The 19,666-nt window shown below is 39.3% G+C and overlaps 3 protein-coding genes across 3 annotated transcripts; all 3 read left to right on the top strand.

The window, feature by feature from the left end:
* The first annotated feature begins 3,223 nt into the window (after positions 1 to 3,223).
* Positions 3,224 to 11,278, top strand: LOC112196638 (mediator of RNA polymerase II transcription subunit 33A). The gene is made up of 12 exons (XM_024337040.2): positions 3,224 to 3,752; positions 4,497 to 4,607; positions 4,712 to 5,059; positions 5,373 to 5,689; positions 5,813 to 5,904; positions 6,005 to 6,362; positions 6,482 to 6,692; positions 7,282 to 7,396; positions 7,550 to 7,711; positions 8,701 to 9,361; positions 9,701 to 9,907; positions 10,017 to 11,278. The coding sequence occupies exons 1-12, from the start codon at positions 3,487 to 3,489 to the stop codon at positions 11,114 to 11,116; spliced, it is 3,948 nt and encodes a 1,315-aa protein (XP_024192808.1). The 5' UTR covers positions 3,224 to 3,486; the 3' UTR covers positions 11,117 to 11,278.
* A 204-nt stretch (positions 11,279 to 11,482) lies between these two features.
* LOC112196639 (mediator of RNA polymerase II transcription subunit 33A) lies at positions 11,483 to 17,338 on the top strand. The gene is made up of 12 exons (XM_024337041.2): positions 11,483 to 11,812; positions 11,902 to 12,012; positions 12,089 to 12,427; positions 12,568 to 12,878; positions 12,966 to 13,057; positions 13,327 to 13,687; positions 13,806 to 14,016; positions 14,167 to 14,281; positions 14,376 to 14,537; positions 14,678 to 15,332; positions 15,514 to 15,720; positions 15,978 to 17,338. The coding sequence occupies exons 1-12, from the start codon at positions 11,538 to 11,540 to the stop codon at positions 17,069 to 17,071; spliced, it is 3,933 nt and encodes a 1,310-aa protein (XP_024192809.1). The 5' UTR covers positions 11,483 to 11,537; the 3' UTR covers positions 17,072 to 17,338.
* An 895-nt stretch (positions 17,339 to 18,233) lies between these two features.
* Positions 18,234 to 18,873, top strand: LOC112196657 (glycine-rich cell wall structural protein 1.0-like). Its single transcript, XM_024337069.2, has one exon. The coding sequence runs from the start codon at positions 18,362 to 18,364 to the stop codon at positions 18,656 to 18,658; it is 297 nt and encodes a 98-aa protein (XP_024192837.1). The 5' UTR covers positions 18,234 to 18,361; the 3' UTR covers positions 18,659 to 18,873.
* Positions 18,874 to 19,666: the final 793 nt, after the last annotated feature.

Raw genomic sequence — 19,666 nt, 5'->3', positions numbered from 1 at the left:
TATAAAGGAAAGATGTTCCAGGTATTTGTATTGATGACTGAACATTCACACATGTATAATTATGAGATTATATATATCGATTTTCATGTGTGTAAAAATCAGGGGCGTGACATAAGCAATCCACACCCAAATTCCCTTCTTGTGGAAAATCTCACCCCTTGTTGTCCAGTAGCCTCCATCTGCGATGCAGACTAAGGAAACTCCAAAACAACAATCTTTCTTTCGTTGGAGCCTCACACTACTTATCTTCGAAAGCGAAATGCCTCAAGCAATCCACACCCAAATTCCCTTCTTGTGGAAAATCTCACCCCTTGTTGTCCAGTAGCCTCAGTCTGCGACGCAGACCAAGGAATCTCCAAAGCAAAAATGTTTCTTTCGCTTTCTCGTAAACAATGTATGAAACTCTATCGATCTCTCCTGTTTTGAATTTTTGATACATCTCTGTTCTTCTTCTTGCTCTGTTTTTTCCCAATGGGGTTTTCTTGAAGAAATTGCAGAATGAGAAGCTTGCCGATTCTGTTTGCTACCAGTGGTGGATGTAATTGTGAGTTGGGCTTTTGTGTATAAGTTGAGGATTGGGATTGTTGGGACTGCTCTTACTATTGGTTTTGCTTGGTGAGTTGGGGGTTATCGGTTTTGGGTTTGTTTGTGTACACTATTTCTGGTGGGTGTTCGGAAACATCAAACAGGGACTAGTTTTTCAGCTCAATCAGTCAAGCTTTTGTTGGGCTTTGGAATTTCTTGATGCTTTCTTTGGCTTCTGATTATGTTGTGATTATTTTTTATTTAAAGATGTGCATTATGTGATGCAGATTGGAGAATTTTTTAAAGTTTTGGTGACAGTGTCTGGGTTTATGCAAATAAAAAAAAAAAATAGTAATTGTTCTAATTAGCCTAGACAAGGCTCAGATCTTGGATCCGCCACTACTTGGTATTACTGTAGGTACTTTTTCATGTATGGAATATATTGTTGCCTGTCCAAAAGCATATTTCCTCTTTTATTTTTCCGTATTGTTCATCTGTAAATGGGCGTGCTCCGGAGTTTTAATTAGCTTAATGAATGAGCACACCACAAACAGTGTCCGATCTAATAGTTCACATGTCCAGAGTTTCAATTCTTGCTGGAGTAGGTTTATATTATCTGGGACCAATTGGGAACTTCCTACTTCTCACCAGTAGGGGTAGGATGTACCATTCCTCGTTGGAAATTTGGAATGATCAACTAGTGTCTGTCACTGTACTACCTTCTCTATATAATAAAGGCACTCACTTTGAAGCACATTGAACACCTAAAACAACTTGCTCTATAGGGCAGGGCAGCCCTTATAATAGAAAGCTTTTCTGTCTCTTTGTTTAATGTCTGCTTCCTGGTTGAGGTAGCTAAGACACTGGGTTCGGTACTAAAAGCTATTGGGATATTCCGGACTCCCACCCCATGCCTCACAAAAAATTAAAGAAGTTAAAAAAAAAAAAAAAAATTACCCAGCTTCTGATGTGTATTGTTTGGTACCATGAATCATTTAGGTACCCCATCAGCACTCATGCACCAAATTAGGTTTTTTTTTTTTGAAAGGATGCACCAAATTAGGTTAGAAGATAATGTTTTCTTCATTTTAATAAGGGTTTCTCTTGCAGCCCATTTGCTCAGCTTCAATTATGTTTGCTTGGCTTGAAAGCCTTCATTTGTTTTGGGTGGTTGAGCAACCTCTTTTGAGAGTCACACCTGGAGCAATATTTGAGGTCTTGAGGAGAATTATAATTGCTTTCTCTGTTGGATTCCAAAACAAAGGTCATTAGGTTTAGGAATCAGTATCATGATGTTTTATTACAACTTAAAATATCCATAGATTTGTTAATTATTATCTCAATATTCCTATCCCACTACCAACTTCAAATCAGATTATAACAACTTTGGACCTCCCATGATGCGGTTACAGAGATGACTAGACCATTTTACCAACCTACTTCTGAGAGGTCATATCTCTATCCTAATGCAATCTCATTAATTGGATCATAAACTCTTGTAATCATAGCTCAACACCTTTATATGACTAATATCAATACAAATGAAAATTATCATAATTATTCTCATCGACTGTTGCCAACTTTAAACACTCATGATAGATTCTCTTCCATTCCAAATTTCTTTCATCATAACTTTGCACTCAATCGGTCTTCATCTTATAAATGGTAACTCTCCAGAGTAAACTGTTTTGATGATTTTTAGAGGCTAAAGTTAGGCAATAAAGATGAACATTGAGTCACCGTGATTGACCCGTCATCTAGATTGTCTAATTTGTCTATCCTTTTTTTTTTTTTTTGTCGAAGGGATGAATCAATAAGGCACAAAGGCCAGAACAACAGTACAAGGGACACAACAGATAGCATGATTCACACAGGCGGGAGGCCTAATTTGTCTATCCTATTGTAAAACAAGTTTTTTTGTTTTTGTTTTTTTCTTCGCTTGCTAGTTGGTTGTTGATGACAGTTGATCCAATTATCAAAAAGTAAACAATAACGTCCCTATGTTCATGAAGATAGCCGTAATATATAATCAACATTAATTGTGTAAAGATTTTGGTTGAGACTAACTAACTAATTAAGGACTAGGATAGATGACAGGGGCACCAGCGCTCTTACCTACTCATATATGCATCCTCTACTGTCCACCGTAACTAGGATTGTGACAGTAAAGCAAGAGCTTCCCAGTCTTTTCCATGAATGGAAAAGTGGGGGAAGGGAAGGACCAACTTATCCTTCCCATACCTAAAGCCTAAGCAGTAGCACAATCTCTATGTGACAATGCTAATTATGAGCTATGGTCACTTTTTGGCGGACCAACTCTATATTCTCTAGTGGGGATATGATCACTCATCTGGCCTTTTCTCCCACCAACCCTAACCACTATGGTTGTTCTACTACTCTATCCATGAAATGAGTTGATAAGGGATCTCCTGGTGCAAGACATTGTGGATTGGTGATGATTAGTGGACCAGATATGGCCTTGGACAGTGAAATTACATTTTTGCTCTAAGCAGTTTGGCTTGGATCCATTGAGATCTGTTTATACCTACCTTGGGTGGGACATGAGTTTGCCTCTAAGTCTTTAACATTAACAAAGTACCAATCAATCTTAAGGAGAATGTTCAAATGTCAATTTAAGCCTCATTCTAGATGATGAAATCAATTAACCCAGGGCCAAAATGATAAATGGAGATGCTAATGAGAATCTGATTAGAATTGTTCCCACATGGCACACATGCTATAATCTATATGCATGAAAGAAAAACACATAAACCCAGTTTTATCCCTCACCCAGTTTGACTTTCCCAATTTCTGACCATTTATATGCCAAGTTTTCACAACCCAAAAACAAAGAAACAAACAAAACCTCCCTCTTCTCCTCTCCCTCACAGTAACTACTTTTGTGCTCTCTCTCTCTCTCTCACCACCACCACCAACCTCAGAAACTAAACTGGCTAAAAAATGGAGGTGTCTGGTATCTGGGATAGTGTGGTGGAGTTAACCAAAGTGGCCCAACAAAAGGGTAGTGATCCTCTGGTTTGGGTAATACAGTTGTCCTCCAACTTGGGATCAAGGGGAGTGTCTATGCCCTCAGTGGAGCTAGCCAATGTATTGGTTTCCCACATTTGCTGGGAAAATAATGTGCCCATTATGTGGAAGTTTCTGGAGAAGGCCTTGATGTTAAATATTGTGCCTCCAATGCTTGTTCTTGCTCTTCTTTCAAAAAGGTTTGTGCTTTTGATTTCAATATTGGTGCTGGAAGATTCTGGCTTCTGGGTTTTGGTGTTTTTGGTGGGTTGAGGTGGTGAATTTGTTTAAAGATGTCTTCTTTTTTTTACATCCCACACCAACTGTTTGATTGATTTGTCTTTTTGTTTCAATGGGTCTTTAGTGTTTGTGTTTGATGATTCTTCAGAGCTGTGGTTTCTTGGAAACTGAATGAAATGAAAGTGATAGCAGAATTTCAATCATGCTGTGTTGTTATTTTCGACGAGGAAGAAATTTTGGCCAAACTGGGGCCTTATTGTTCTGTTATGCTCAGTGGACTAGTGGAGTGAATGCCCTATAAATGCGGTTTCTAATTTTCTTTCAACTATAAATTTTCTGACTTTTCTTGCCTATCCTCCACATTTTCAAATGATGTGTTGAGTACTGGGTTGACATGTTTTTCATTGTTCTCTGTCCAGATGAGGACCAATTCAGAATGATTTGATGTTTTATTCAATTTCTTTTAGTGTATACAAACCCTCATCATTTGGTTGATTGAAAGTTCATAGTGTATCTTATAGCTGTTTTTAGGCTTTAACTTGTGGAGTACTGCTTGTTCCAAAATCCCTTTACATTGTAGGAAATTGGTAAACTGATTTGCCATATCTTTGACATGAATAGAGCTCTCTCGTACCATAGTAGTTACTGGTCTTACTTTTATGGCCAATGGTTATATGAAAAATTGTTCACCTTTCTTTCTACAGGGTCATTCCAAGTCGATGTTCCCAGCCAGTGGCTTATAGACTTTACATGGAACTCCTTAAGAGACACATTTTTACCCTTAAGTCTCAGATAAATGGGCCAAATAATCAAATGTAAGTTCTGATTTTAGTAAAGAAATGATTTAGCTGACATTTACCGACAGTAGCAATAACAGTTATCTTGTATCTCGAATTTGAAATCTTTATTCTTCATGCAGGATCATGAAATCAATAGATTCTGTTCTTCATCTTTCTGGAATATTTGGTCTTCCAGTGAGTGAACCTGGAGTTCTTGTGGTCGAGTTTTTATTTGCAAATGTGTGGCAATTGCTTGATGCATCATTAGACGATGAAGGGTTGTTGAACCGAACCCTGGAAAAGAAGTCCAGATGGGAAATTGAACATCAAGAAATGGAGATAGACTACCATGGTAGTTATTATGAGAAGAGGAGGGAATACAATGAGATAATGCAGGATGCAAATACTGTCATGGCTATTGAGATAATTGGGCAATTCCTTCAAAGTAAAGTAACATCAAGAATTCTTTACCTGGCTCGCCGACACTTGTATGTATCTGTTCCCCCTAATGATTGCTTATCGATCTTTGTCCATTCATCTTAGATTGGATGTTTGGATTAGTTTAATTTGATTTTTCAAGCATTGATGGGATTTTGTACTATTCAAATTATTTTAAATACTCTTAAGACAATGCTGACATGTACATGAACTAATGTTTTTTTGCTTTCCACAGATTTTGTTCTTTTTAGTTTGAGTGAGTAGAATAGATTGGGTTTTTACATTTGATCCCATTTTTCAGCAAGTCCTTGATACTTCTGAAACTGTGCAAGATATGCTTAACATGTTGCCCCACTTTTCCAGGCCTGCACATTGGACAAGTTTTATTCAGCGGTTACAGTTGCTTGCATCAAACTCATTAGCAATAAGAAATTCAAAAACTCTTACTCCAGAGGCTCTTATGCTGTTGACTTCAAGCAGTCACTTCGTATTGTCTCGAGAATACAAAACAAGTTCTTTGCAAAAGTTTCATGCAGTTATGGCTTCTGGTTCTCTGGTTTCTTCTGGTCTGTGCAATGGGGCTAGTCGTTCTGCTTTGTGGCTTCCTCTTGATCTTGTATTAGAAGATGCAATGGATGGTTATCAAGTTGACGCTACAAGTGCTGTTGAAAATATTACTGGTAAACACAGTTTTTTTTAATCCTTGTGCTCAAAATAGTATTTCAAATTACAATTGAATTTGAATTTGAAAAAAAAAAAAAAAAAAACCATTGTCTGTGAGAATAAGAGGTTTCATTTTGTAGGTCTGATCAATACCCTTCAAGCAATAAATGGCACAAGTTGGCATGACACCTTTTTAGGTCTTTGGATAGCAGCTCTTCGCCTTGTACAAAGGGTTTGTATTTGCTTTGAATGGATTTAACAATCATCCTCTTCTTTCTTGATGATCAATATCAGGAACAAAAATCTTAGTCATGGTTTCTTATGTTATTTAGGAAAGGGACCCAATAGAGGGCCCTGTGCCTCGCCTAGACACTCGCTTATGCATGCTGTTGTGTATCACAACACTTGTGGTGGCTAATCTGATTGAGGAGGAAACTTTACCAACCAATGAAGTAGAATGTGGTTCCATCAACAGCTGGAAAGAAAAAGAGCTTCCAGGAAACCGCCGCCATGATTTAGTCTCCAGCTTACAGGTGTTGGGTGATTATCAGGGTTTGCTGACTCCTCCTCAATCTGTTGTTTCTGCTGCCAATCAGGCTGCTGCAAAAGCGATGCTGATTCTTTCAGGTGTCAGTATTGGGAGTGCATACTTTGAGTGCATCAGTATGAAGGAAATGCCCATCAACTTTTGTGAGTAAAATATCTAGCTCTCATTTATACACAGCTTCAAGTTTGATGTTGTATTTTATTATGTGCAGTCTGTATATCTGTTTGGAGTTCTTATCTTAGGTTGATGCGCTTGTTTACAGCTGGAAACATGCGCCATTTGATAGTTGAGGCCTGCATTGCTAGAAATCTACTGGACACATCTGCATATTCCTGGCCAGGTTATGTCAATGGACGTATAAACCAGTTACCTCATGGTGTGCCAACTCAAGTGCCTGGCTGGTCAACATTTATGCTGGTGGCTACCCTTACTCCGGTCGTGGTTAATGCTTTGGTTTCAACTCCTGCTTCAAGGTATATGAGCTCTTAACACATAGAATTTGTTATAACTTTGATAGTTTAGCCAGTTCATTTCCACAAATTTTAGAGTTCTATCATAGTGAATCATTTCTGAAAAGGTTATGGTCTCTGCTGCTTCTCTGGCTTTAAGCTATTGTTCCTATATTACCTCTGTCAAATATAAATGCATAGGGAGTTTTGTATTTTTATGGTATATGTTTGAATCCTTAAAGCATATTACCACTTTACGGAAGGGCCAATCAATTAGTAATTTCTCGACTTGTTAGCCAATTGTGGATAATGCATTATTATGATGGATACAACTTTAAGAATTTAAACAATGTGGCCTACAAATGCTTATATCTTTTGTCACTAGCACTATGAATCATAATCTATGGTGGTTCTGGTCATCTGGTGTATAAAAGATTAAAGGGTAGCTTTGCAGGCACATATGACTTTAGATTACCTTTTTAACTTCTTTGCCTATGGCCTGGTCTTCAGTTACTCCTTTTTCTTTCCTGAAGCCAGGTATATCAGATGCTCTTTTTTGTAAATTTACCCAAAGGTAAAGCTACTGAATTTAAGCTCATGGATTTGATGGAAGCTTAGCAGAAATCGAGAAAGTATTTGCAATTGCAATCAATGGATCAGACGATGAGAAGATATCTGCTGCTACCATTTTATGTGGGGCCTCACTGCTTAGGGGTTGGAATATACAGGTGAAGAAAATGATTAACAACTTGTATTCCTTTTCTACAATAATACAAGGCAGTAGCTTTGTTGCATTTCATGTTGTTTTGATCATAATGCATCTTGCCATGCTTTCTGAATCAATCACTCTCTGATTAATTTATGGTTCACATTTTATGCAGGAGCATACTGCTCATTTTATCATTCAATTATTGTCTCCTCCGGTTCCTGCTGATTATTCTGGGAGTGATAGCCATTTGATAGGTTATGCTCCAATGCTGAACGTCCTCATTATTGGAATAGCATCTGTTGACTGTGTTCAGATTTTCTCTTTACATGGCTTGGTATGTTTAACTTTCCCTTAACCAAAAGTGAAGGATAAGAAATAAGGTTGTTAGGACTTCTTATAGCTACAGTTAGTGATTGAGCACCCATTATTGTAGTTAATTCACTTTAAACATAGAGTGCTAGTAAATCGTCTGTCTCAAATATCAATTTGGCTTTTGATTGGATTTTCCTTTTGGATTTAGATCAGTAATTTCATTAAGGAAAGGGGAAAGCTAAGAAAATTTGAAGTGTAAATGTAGTATAACACATGATGTTGTAGATTTTAATCAATGCTCTCTGGTAGTAAGGAACCCTGCAGCAGGCCTAGTAATTCAAGCATAAATATTTTTTTTTGTCTCTTCCAGCTCTGCTTCTTAGCTGCCAACATCAGGAAAGTTGAAGCAGGCTGGTCGGATAGAGGTCAAATAGATAGGGAAAAGATCCCTGCATTTAGTGGTCTAATCAGTGTCATTTTGACTATTGATCTCAATTGAATTGAATTCAATTTGGTCTGTGTATGACCTGGGATAACTTTTGTTCATGTATTTTCCTTTTTTGGAAATAAACCATTTTTGTTGATCACAAAGAATGATACATTAAAAATGGACAACATGTTCACAACTGCAAAACAACAGGAAAAACCAGAAAGCTGCATCAAAGGTAGGTTGCCTAAAGAACAAACCACCCTATTCAATCAAAACCTTAAACTACAGCTGCCTTAATCTGGCAGAATTGAAGAACGACTGTAGTTTATAACGCAACAGAAACAGATGCCCATAAAGCTAACTAAAACCTTACTCTATCTCAAAGCTTCTTCACCCCTGCACCTCTGCAAGCTGCTTAAGTATTTTAAGCGGAAGAGGTTGCAAACACTCCCCTCTCATCATAATCAGAAGCCTTTTTCATTAATTATCTCTGTTTTTTGGTCTGGGAAGGTTGGATTTTCATGGTGACCTTCATCTCAGATTTAAACTAATGTAATTTAGTTTCCTTAATTTCTTATCAGGTCCCACAACTTGCATGTTCGTTGATGCCAATTTGTGAGGTGTTTGGTTCATGTGTTCCCAATTTCTCTTGGACTCTAGCAACAGGAGAAGAAATCTCTGCCCATGCTGTGTTTTCAAATGCATTCACTCTCCTTCTGAAGCTCTGGAGGTTTAATCATCCTCCTCTTGAGCATGGGGTAGGAGATGTACCCACAGTTGCATCCCGACTAACACCTGAGTACCTCCTGTCAGTAAGAAACTCTTACCTGGTATCTTCTGTAACTGCTCACCAGGATCGAAATAAAAGGAGATTGTCTGCTGTTGCAACTTCATCATATCCAGAACCTGTATTTGTAGACTCTTTTCCAAAACTAAAAGTTTGGTATCGGCAGCATCAAGCATGTATAGCCTCAACACTCTCTGGTCTTGTGCATGGAACCCCTGTCCATCAGATTGTTGATGAGCTTCTTAACATGATGTTCAAAAAGATCAGTAGAGGAAACCAGTCTGGAACTTCTGTGAATTCTCCAAGTGGTAGTTCTTCTGGACCTGGAAACGAAGACAACTCTCTAAGACCTAAATTACCTGCTTGGGATATCCTAGAAGCTGTTCCCTTTGTGGTTGATGCTGCTCTAACAGCCTGTGCTCATGGAAGACTTTCTCCTCGTGAGCTGGCTACAGGTTAGCCTTGTCACCTTGTGTTATTTTCTTGGGGTTGCTGAATTGTGTGTGTGTGTGTGTGTGTGTATAGCCACATCTAAGGGATATGTGAAATAGTTTCTAAGTGGTGATTTTTCATAAACTTAATCCTGAAAGAATGATCCAGTTTATATTGGCCACAACGTTATCAATCAATTTTATGCAACAGGTTATTTAAGATTTACTCAAGTTGTCTTCATTTAATCTGTAAATATACAAGAACTGAAATTGTATACTAGTTGTGGCATTCAGTTTTAAGAGAGAAAAAATCATTACAAACTTATACCTCCATTATTAAATGAAGAGTTTTCACTATTTCAGGGCTTAAAGATTTAGCTGATTTTCTTCCTGCATGTTTGGCGACCATTGTGAGCTACTTTTCTGCTGAAGTAACTCGAGGAATTTGGAAACCAGTTTTTATGAATGGAACTGACTGGCCCAGTCCGGCTGTGAATCTATCCTATGTTGAGGAACAGATCAAGAAAATCCTAGCTGCTACTGGTGTTGATATCCCTAGCCTTGCTGCAGGTATTATCATTATTATAATTTTATTTTTTGAAGCACTTTCAGTCTTAATTACAACCACAATAAAAATCTATCTTCCCTTGAATATTTGACTGAGTCTTGACTTCTACAGGGACAAGCTCTCCAGCTACACTTCCACTACCTCTAGCTGCCTTTGTAAGTGTTACCATTACATACAAGATCGACAGAGCATCAGAACGTTTCCTCAGTTTGGCTGGCCCCACCTTGGAGTCCCTTGCAGCTGGTTGTCCATGGCCTTGTATGCCAATTGTGGCATCTCTGTGGACTCAAAAGGCGAAGCGATGGAGTGACTTCCTTGTCTTCTCTGCATCTCGAACCGTTTTCCTGCAGAACAGCCAGTCAGTGGTTCAGCTTCTTAAAAGCTGCTTTACTGCGACACTTGGCCTGGATGCCACTCCAACCTCAAGCAATGGTGGTGTGGGAGCACTTCTTGGCCATGGATTCGGATCCCATTTCTGTGGTGAAATTTCACCTGTTGCACCAGGAATTCTTTATCTACGTGTGTACCGGTCAATAGCAGATATTGTCTTCATGACCGAAGAGATTGTTACCATCTTGATGCATTCTGTAAGAGAGATAGCATGTAGTGTGCTTCCCAAGTCAAAGACCACAAATGGAATGAGATATGGACAGGTTTCACTTGCTACAGCAATGACTCAGGTGAAACTAGCAGCTTCACTTGGGGCGTCTTTAGTATGGTTAACAGGAGGCTTGTGTCTGGTTCAGTCATTGATCAAAGAAACTTTGCCTTCTTGGTTTATATCTATGCACTGGTCTGAGCAGAAACAAGGGTCAGAAGGAATGGTAGCCATGCTTGGGGGCTATGCACTTGCATACTTTGCAGTGCTTTGTGGAGCCTTTGCTTGGGGAGTTGATTCATCATCAGCAGCATCAAAACGGCGGCCTAAAATCCTTGGCACCCACATGGAATTTCTTGCAAGTGCACTTGATGGGAAGATATCACTTGGTTGTGATTCGGCAACGTGGCGTGCCTACGTGTCTGGTTTCGTAACTCTAATGGTAGGCTGCACACCAAATTGGATGCTAGAAATGGATGTACAAGTATTGAAGAGACTGAGTAATGGTCTAAGGAAATGGAATGAGGAAGAACTTGCTATAGCCTTGTTGGAGATTGGTGGAGTTGGTACAATGGGAGCAGCTGCCGAACTCATAGTTGAAAATGAGATGTAAATTCCCTTCCCTCAACCCCGATTTTCAATTTGTTTTTCAGGCGGCAGATGTATGTGTTAAATCTGGTGTAAATTAGTCTCATTGCCAGAAGTAACTTATTTTTGTAGTGAAAGGTTCAGAGTTGCTATGTCCACTAGAAAATCACATCCATTGTTATAAGCACATGAACCCAAGGTCCAAAACTGCAATCTAACAAAATTTTAGCTCTTTGCCAAAAATGTAATAATAATCCATTAGTTAAATCTCAACAAGATTGTACACAGGTGGCAATCTTACACCATCTTGACTTTCTCCATGGTTGACCGATCATACCCCTAAGTTTTAGCACCTAAAACACGTACATGCACAGAACGCAAAGTTGCAGTCCTAGTCTGCATTGCTCAGTTTCTCAGAATCACTCTCACGCCAATGTGACTGAGAAATGGCTTTTTTCGAGCAAAGCAGCCTCTGGGATAATGTCATACAGGAAACCAAGGAGGCTCAAGAAAAGGGTAGTGATCCTTTGCTCTGGTCAGTGGAAGTCTCGTCGATTTTGAGCTCGGCAGGGGTGTCCCTGCCCTCAACGGAGCTCGCCAATGTGATGGTCTCATACATTTGTTGGGAAAACAATGTGCCCATTTTGTGGAAGTTTCTCGAAAAGGCCATGGTATACAACATGGTGCCCTCTATGCTTGTTCTTGCACTGCTTTCATCCAGGTCTTTGTTTCCATTTTCAATTCGCGTTTTGTTGGATGAATATGGTTGCATTTTCATGGGGCATAAACATGCATGGATTGGTTTTACAGGGTTATTCCGAGTCGACGATTCCAGCCTGCAGCTTATAGACTTTACATGGAGCTCCTAAAGAGGCATGCTTTCTCACTCAGATCTCAGATAAATTGGCCTAATTATCAAATGTGAGTTTCTGGGGTTTTTCACGTGTCTAATTGGGGTTGTTTCTTTTGCATTGTTTGACCTATCTTTGTTATACAGGGTTATGAAATCAATAGATGATATCCTTGATTTGTCCCAGACTTTTGGTCTTCAAACTAGTGATGCTGGGACTATTGTCGTTGGGTTCATCTTCTCAACTGTGTGGCAGTTGATTGATGCATCATTGGATGATGAGGGGTTGCTGGAACATGATGACCCAGAAAAGAAGTCTAGATGGGTAATTAAACCCCAAGAAATGGAGATAGATGGTTACGAGAAGGGTAATGAACGCTATGAGAGATTGCAGAGTCGGAATACTGTGATGGCTATTGAGTTAATCACACAATTTCTGCAAAACAAGTTGACTTCCAAGATTCTGAACTTGGCAAAACAAAACATGTACACATCCTTATTCAAACTTTATGGATTGTGTGGTTATTGTGTCATATAGTAGAAGTGAAAGAACATGAGGCTATGAGAATATGAGACACCTTCGATATTCTGTTTGCTTGAAATTAAATTCACTGCCATTGTGTCAGGCCTACACACTGGGAGGGTTTTATAAAGCAATTACAGCTGCTCGCAGAAGATTCATCAGCATTGAAACATGCCAAAGTTACTAGTCCTGAGGCACTTCTGCAGCTGGCTTCTGATATTTGCACAGACTCAACTAAATGCAAACTGCGTTCATGTTCAGTGCAAAAGTGCCATGAGATTAGGGATTCTTCTGTTGGACTATGCCATGGAACTGGTCGCTCTACCATATGGCTTCCACTTGATCTGGTACTAGAAGATGCCTTGACTCTTACAAGGGTCATTAATGCAACGAGTCTAATTGATATTCTCACAGGTAAAGCTGTTATTATATCAGATTAATCGTTATATACCAATTATTCACAACGTATATGTACAGAAATAAAAGTTTTTCTCTCTTCAGGTTTGATCAAGATTCTTCGAGCCATAAATTGTGCCACTTGGCATGACACCTTTTTGTACCTATGGATTGCAGCACTTCGTCTTGTCCAAAGGGTTAGAGAGTCTTATTGTTTGACCGTGATATTCTTTGCTTCAACACATTTTTTTTTTTGGTTGTTGTTAAGTTGATAGTCACTTAGTCAGCAAGGAAATACATGCTTTGGTTGGTTGAGTTCTTGGTGCAATGAGCTATACTCAATTACTGTCAAAATTGTTTTCACTCTGACTGAATGAAGTATCGCTTCCTCGTTGATCTCTTACAATATCATTTCAAGAAATCTAGCTGATTGCCTTTTGTTTTCTATTTCCATTAACCTGTTTAGGAGAGGAATCCTATCGATTCACCTGTGCCTCATCATGATTCGCGCATTAGCATGTTGCTGTCTATCACTACACTCGTGGTTGCCAGTCTTATTGATGAAGATGAAAGTGCAAAAGTAGACAAGACAGACTATAGTTTTGCCAATCAACAGGAGAAACAAAAGGGTACGGGAAAGTCCCACCACGATTTAGTCTCCAGCTTACAAATGCTGGGAAACTTTATAGGACTCCTGGCTCCCCCTCGTTCTGCAGTTTCTGCAGCAAATCGCGCTGCTGCAAAAGCAATGTTCTTTATTTCAGGGACTAGTGTTGAAAGTGCGTACTTGGATTGCATCAGTATGGACGATGTATCTGTAGACTACTGTAAGTAAAACTAGTTCTAGGTTTAAGTTGAGCTTTCAGTTACAGAAGTTTAAAATCGGCACTCTATTGTAATCTCATGTGATTCTCTCCTAAACATTGTTCCATCTCCTTGTTTCAGCAGGAAACATGCGTCATCTGATTGTTGAGGCTTGTATAGCAAGAAACCTACTAGACACATCAGCATATTTCTGGCCAGGCTATGTTAAAGGATGCATCAATGAATTACCTTCTAATGTACCTTCCCAAGTGCCTTGTTGGTCGTCATTAATGCAGGGGGCACCGCTTACACCAGTAATGACCAAGGCATTGATTTCAACTCCTGCATCAAGGTACAAACTTATTCCTCATGGGTTATATTAACTAAAATCATACATTTTTCTGTTCTAATTTCTGAAAAACACTTACAAGCTTCTATGTATTTTTCTGAATTGATGACATTATGTAAGCTATTGAATGTAAGCTCATTGTTTGGGTGGAAGCTTAACAGAGCTCGAGAAGATATTTGAGATAGCCGTCAGTGGATCAGATTATGAAAAGATATCAGCAGCTACCATCCTTTGTGGAGCCTCCCTCACTCAAGGTTGGAATGTACAGGTAATTAATCTTATTGTGTTTGGTAATAGTTGGTAACTTTGGAATTCTATCTTTCTAGTCATTCTGATTAAGTTGAGCTCTGAATCTCATGTAGGAACACACTGCTCATTTTATTATTAGGTTGTTGTCTCCTCCATCTTCTACAAATCATTCTGAAAGTGGCAGCCATCTCATAGGTCATGCTTCAGTGCTAAATGCACTTCTTTCTGGGATCTCTACCATTGATAGTATCAAGATTTTCTCGCTACTTGGCATGGTACATGTCACTTTCATCTATTCCGCTGTTGTTTTTCTTTCAGCAAGTCTGCCATTTCCAAGTACCAGCGCGAACACTATGCATAGCATCAAAATATAATTCAATTGAAATTTCATTTGGTTTTGTACTGTCTTTGCCAGGTTCCTCAACTAGCATGTTCATTAATGGCAATCTGTGAGATTTTTGGGTCATGTGTACCCAGTATCTCAGGCAGTCAGACAACAGAAAATGAGACTTCTGCTCATACTGTGTTTTCTAATGGATTTACTCTTTTTCTAAAACTGTGGAGGTTTGATCGTTGCTTTGGAGCTCGACCAGCAGATATACCAACAGTTGGATCCAACCTTACTCCTGAATACCTTCTACTAATACGAAACTCCCACCTTACTTCGTCTGGAGATGCTCCTGAGGATTGTAATAAAAGGAGATTATCATCAGTTGCAAGCTCATCATCTGCACACCCCATCTACATTGATTCATTTCCAAAATTGAAAGCCTGGTACAATCAGCACAACGCATGCATATCTTCAACCCTCTCTGGAGTTGCCCGCGGAACTCATGTTCCTCACCATGTTGATGAGCTTTTCAACTTTATATTCAAAGAGAAGGAGCAAGGAAGACAGTCTTTAGATTCTAATAATTCTGGAAGTTGCAGTTCATTTAGAGAAGCAGATGAATCTATTTACTTAGGTAAACTGCCTGCTTGGGAGATTCTGGCAGCTCTTCACTATGTGGTTGATGCTGCTTTAACTGCCTGTGCCAATGGAAGACTCTCTCCCCGCAAATTGGCTATGGGTAAGTGTAGTACTGTCATCTCATTTCCCATAACTCAATGGAATGAACCCACTTGAAAGCAGTCATGAGAGTGTGTACCTGGGAAGTGAAAACATCAACAAAACTTCCTTTTTGTGAATTGATGTGCCAGCAAATTCTAAAAAGAGAGTACTACTAAGCCTATCTGTCCTAATCTCTGTAGGGCTCAAAGTCTTGGTTGATTTTCTTCCTGCATCTTTGGGAACCATTGTGAGCTACTTGACAGCTGAAGTAACCAGGGGTACTTGGAAACCAGCTTCAATGAATGGAACAGATTGGCCCTGCCCTGATGCAAATTTGTCATTCGTCGAGGAAAAGATAAAGACAATTGTAGCTGCCACTGCTGTTGACGTCTCAAGCGCTTCTTCAGGTCTCTACTCATTGTTTATTTATTTATTTATTTTTTTGTTTGTACATTTTGTGAATAAGCATGGTGAATAATGTCAAAAGTTTGTAAAACATTTGTTCATACATCGATGTACATACTTAAGTTAACAACTGAGGAGCATAAACTTATACTCCCATTTAAAGAAGATAATACTAGAAATAGATATTAAAATTCTTATCATCAGTTGGTTCTAGAGTCTATTTCTTCAATATATTATGACGAAGGGTTTGTCCTCACAGGAAGCGGTCAAGCTACACTGCCATTGCCCCTGGCTGCCTTATTGTGCCTGACTATAGCATATAAAACTGATAGAGATTCAATACGGTATCTGGATTTGCCTGCACAGGTATTGGCCTCCGTCTCAGCAGGTTGCCCCTGGCCTTGCATGCCAATTGTGTATTCACTGTGGAGCCAGAAAGCAAAGCGTTGGAGTGCATTCTTTGTGTTTTCTTCATCTCGTACTGTCTTCCTCCAAAACCAACAGGCTTTTGTGCAGCTTCTTAGAAGCTGCTTCACTGCCATACTTGGCCTGCATTCCAATCCTCTCTCACACAATGGTGGTATTGGAGCTCTTCTTGGCCATGGGATCGTATCTCATGCTCACGACAGTGTTTCTCCTGTTTCCCCTGGGATTCTTTACATGCATGTTTATCCACATTTATCTGACGTCTTCTTCTTGAACAAAGAGATTGTTTCCCTCTTGATAGAATGTGTAGGAGAGATAACAAGAAGCGGGTTTAATGTGGAGGAATGCAAGAAAATGAAGAGGATACAGGGACATTTTCAACTGGCTTCAAACCTGACACGGGGTAAGCTTGTGGCTTCCCTTGCAGCATCTTTAGTATGGTCATCCGGAGGCTTAGGTCTGGTGCAGTCATTGTTCGAAGAGTTTTTACCATCGTGGTTTGTATCTGATCACAGCTCCAGTCAAGGAGAATCACCACAAGTTGCATGGCTAAAAGGATATGTGGTTGCATATTTTGCATCCTTGTGCGGAGCTTTCGTTTGGGGTGTTGACTCATCATCATGGGGATCCAAGCGTCGTCGGAAGATCCTTGGATCCCACATGGAATTTATTGTAACTGTACTAAAAGGGCAGATAATACTTCGTTGTGATGAGATCACTTGGCGAGCTTATCTGTTGGGATTCATAAGCTTGATGGTGATTTGCATGCCAACTTGGGTGTTGGAGGTGGATGTGCATGTCTTGAAGATAATCAGTAAGAAGCTGAATGAGTGGAATGAGACGGAGCTTGCTATGGAATTGCTGGGGATTGGTGGTCTTGATTTCATGGGTGCAGCTGTAGAAATGATAATCGAATGCCAGCCATAATTTCTTGTGTTTAATTTGTTTACATTTATTTTTCTCTCTTGAAATTCAATTGAAATGTCAAATGATTTCAGAATAAATTGTATACTAGTCTTCATCTCAAGTTGACAAAAACTTTTGAGTTGCCTTCACCAAATGACAGCAATATAGAAGAACTGCACTTGCCCCATGAGATGGATCCAACGCTACCTGGGAGATCCCCCATACCAACTAGGAACAAGCACCTAGATCTCATCTCCTGATGTGAGAGCCAGTTTATCAATAAAACGATCTGCATTTTCTTAATCACCTGTGTATCGATCAGTCGAACTATCTAACCGATCACTCAAAATAGCAAGTTTTTCATCCATTAATTGACAAGCTGATTCTACTTTATTTGGAAAATATCACATATTGAAAATAGGAAAATTCTTCTATGCACCAATAGTACAAGTAATCAACACCTATTAAGTTATCTCAGCCTTTAATATTTATATTTAATTTTATTTTTCTACGGTATGTGAATTCGCAATGAAAGTTATGAAAGAATTGTCGCTATATGCAGTGGTACACATATACACGTACGATGAAACTAATCTATGGTTCAATTTGAGCGTGGGATTACAAATAAAAGATGTATTTTGATAGGGATATCCCAAGTCAAAAACTTGGGGACGAGTCAGTCAAATGGGATTGGAACCCTAAACCACAATCCGTGCCATATCACATAACTTTGAAGATTTTAAACCCAAGGACCGATGCCTCCTACTCTTTCACAAATTAATTGAAGTCATTAACCATCATTTAACATCGGAGACCCATTGAATTTCTATACGGTAAAACAAGAAAAAGTTGAGGACTGTTAAAACTCTCTGAATTTCCTGAACCGCCAATGCATGGATGGACCAGCACTAGCTAATCATCTAAACCACACGAGGAACTATGCAAACGACACGTCTATATTACTTGGAGATATAACCAGGAGAGTAAAGAAGCAATATCTCTAACAGTCCGATCCGAAGTATTCGATCTAAGCCGATACCGAAGGGGATAAGAACCATGTACAGTAACAGATTTAAATTTGACAGGTTACGTGTTTATCATCGAGTCGAGTCTAAAGGATTATGGTAGAAATTCAACTGACACGAAAAAGGTTAATGGAAGGCCCTGGACAACACTAATGAATTAATTAAGTTTGGAGACCGACTCATGCATGCAGCAGTATATAGCCATATCGACCATGCATTGTCCTCTGTAAAAGCAAAGCAGTAGCAAAACAGAAGTGGGTGAACGTGCATTTGTTTTAATTACAATATGGGAGGTGCCAAAGGAGGTGGTGGAGGAGGTGCCAAGGGTGGCGGTAGTGGAGGAGGTGCCAAAAGTGGCGGAGGAGGTGCCAAAAGTGGCAGTGGAGCAGGAGGTTCCAAAGGCGGTGGCAGCGGAGGTGCCAAAACTGGCGGTGGCGGAGGAAGAACTGGAGGGCAAGTGTCCTCGGGTGCCAGTTCTGGTGGAGCCATGAAGGCCCCCGGAAGAGATGCTACAATATCCAGGGGCGTCTTTGAGAGTAACCCTAAGGGCTATTTTCAAGGCCTCCACGCTGACAGCAAGTAGTAGTAGGGACATGACGTACCATGTGTAACATAGATGTATATGAATAAAAACCAGTGTAGTACTGGTACGTAGAACTCTGGCTTGCTTTTGTTAATATGGCGGCGGTCGTACATGTATATGTAACCAGTAACCATGTATATATAAAAAAGAGTACGTCTGGACTGGTACGTACTCTTGCTTTGCTTCTTTTGGCCTCCTAAATCTTAGAGAAGTCTTACATACATGAAATTCTTTGTAAGAACTACTGATCATGAATAAGTTGCCATATTGTGATTACCGTCAACACTAGGGCTCTCTACAAGGAGTTTATTGGGAATTGGGTTCAGTTGGGGATTTGGGGCAGCAAAGCGTACAGAGGTTTAGAAAACCCATTTAGCAAGACAACAATGGACTCGATTCAAGTGACCCTAGGGTTGAACAAAGGAGACAAAGTTAGTGTACTGGTGGGTCTGAGATACCCTCATTTACAATTATTTGAACAAAAATTTACAAGTATTTGAATTAAAATTACAACATTGAGAATAAAAGTTACTATATTTATTTTCACTATTTACATATAGTTAAATAAAAATTACAACGATTATCCAGGATGTCCTCTATGAGGATTCTTGTACTAGTACTCGAGTTGAAGGTTATATGTCCCCCTTGTTGTACAATCATCCTTCTTCTATTAATAATATTCGGACGTGGGGCTGAGCCTCCCAGTTAGGTTGGGTTTCAAACCCCTTTAAAAAAAAAAAAAATTACAACATTAACAACAAATTTGTTCAAAACTTGTAAAAATGTCGTAAGAACTAAGATTACAACATTGACAACGAATTTGTTCAAAAACTTGTAAAATGTCATAAGACCATTATTAGAACTAAGATTACACAAAGTAGGACTCAAATTACAACTTTGACAATAAAATTTGTTCTCACTTTTGTAAATGTGGGTATGAGATATCCACCACTACACTAGAATTTCCCTAAACGAAGTTGTTTGAATCAAAATTGCGATTAAAATTAT

The sequence above is a fragment of the Rosa chinensis genome, chromosome 4 (genome assembly GCF_002994745.2).
Source record: "Rosa chinensis cultivar Old Blush chromosome 4, RchiOBHm-V2, whole genome shotgun sequence".
Lineage (NCBI taxonomy): Eukaryota > Viridiplantae > Streptophyta > Magnoliopsida > Rosales > Rosaceae > Rosa > Rosa chinensis.
Note: the sequence above shows the minus strand (reverse complement) of the source record. Positions and strands in the feature narration are given on the sequence as shown.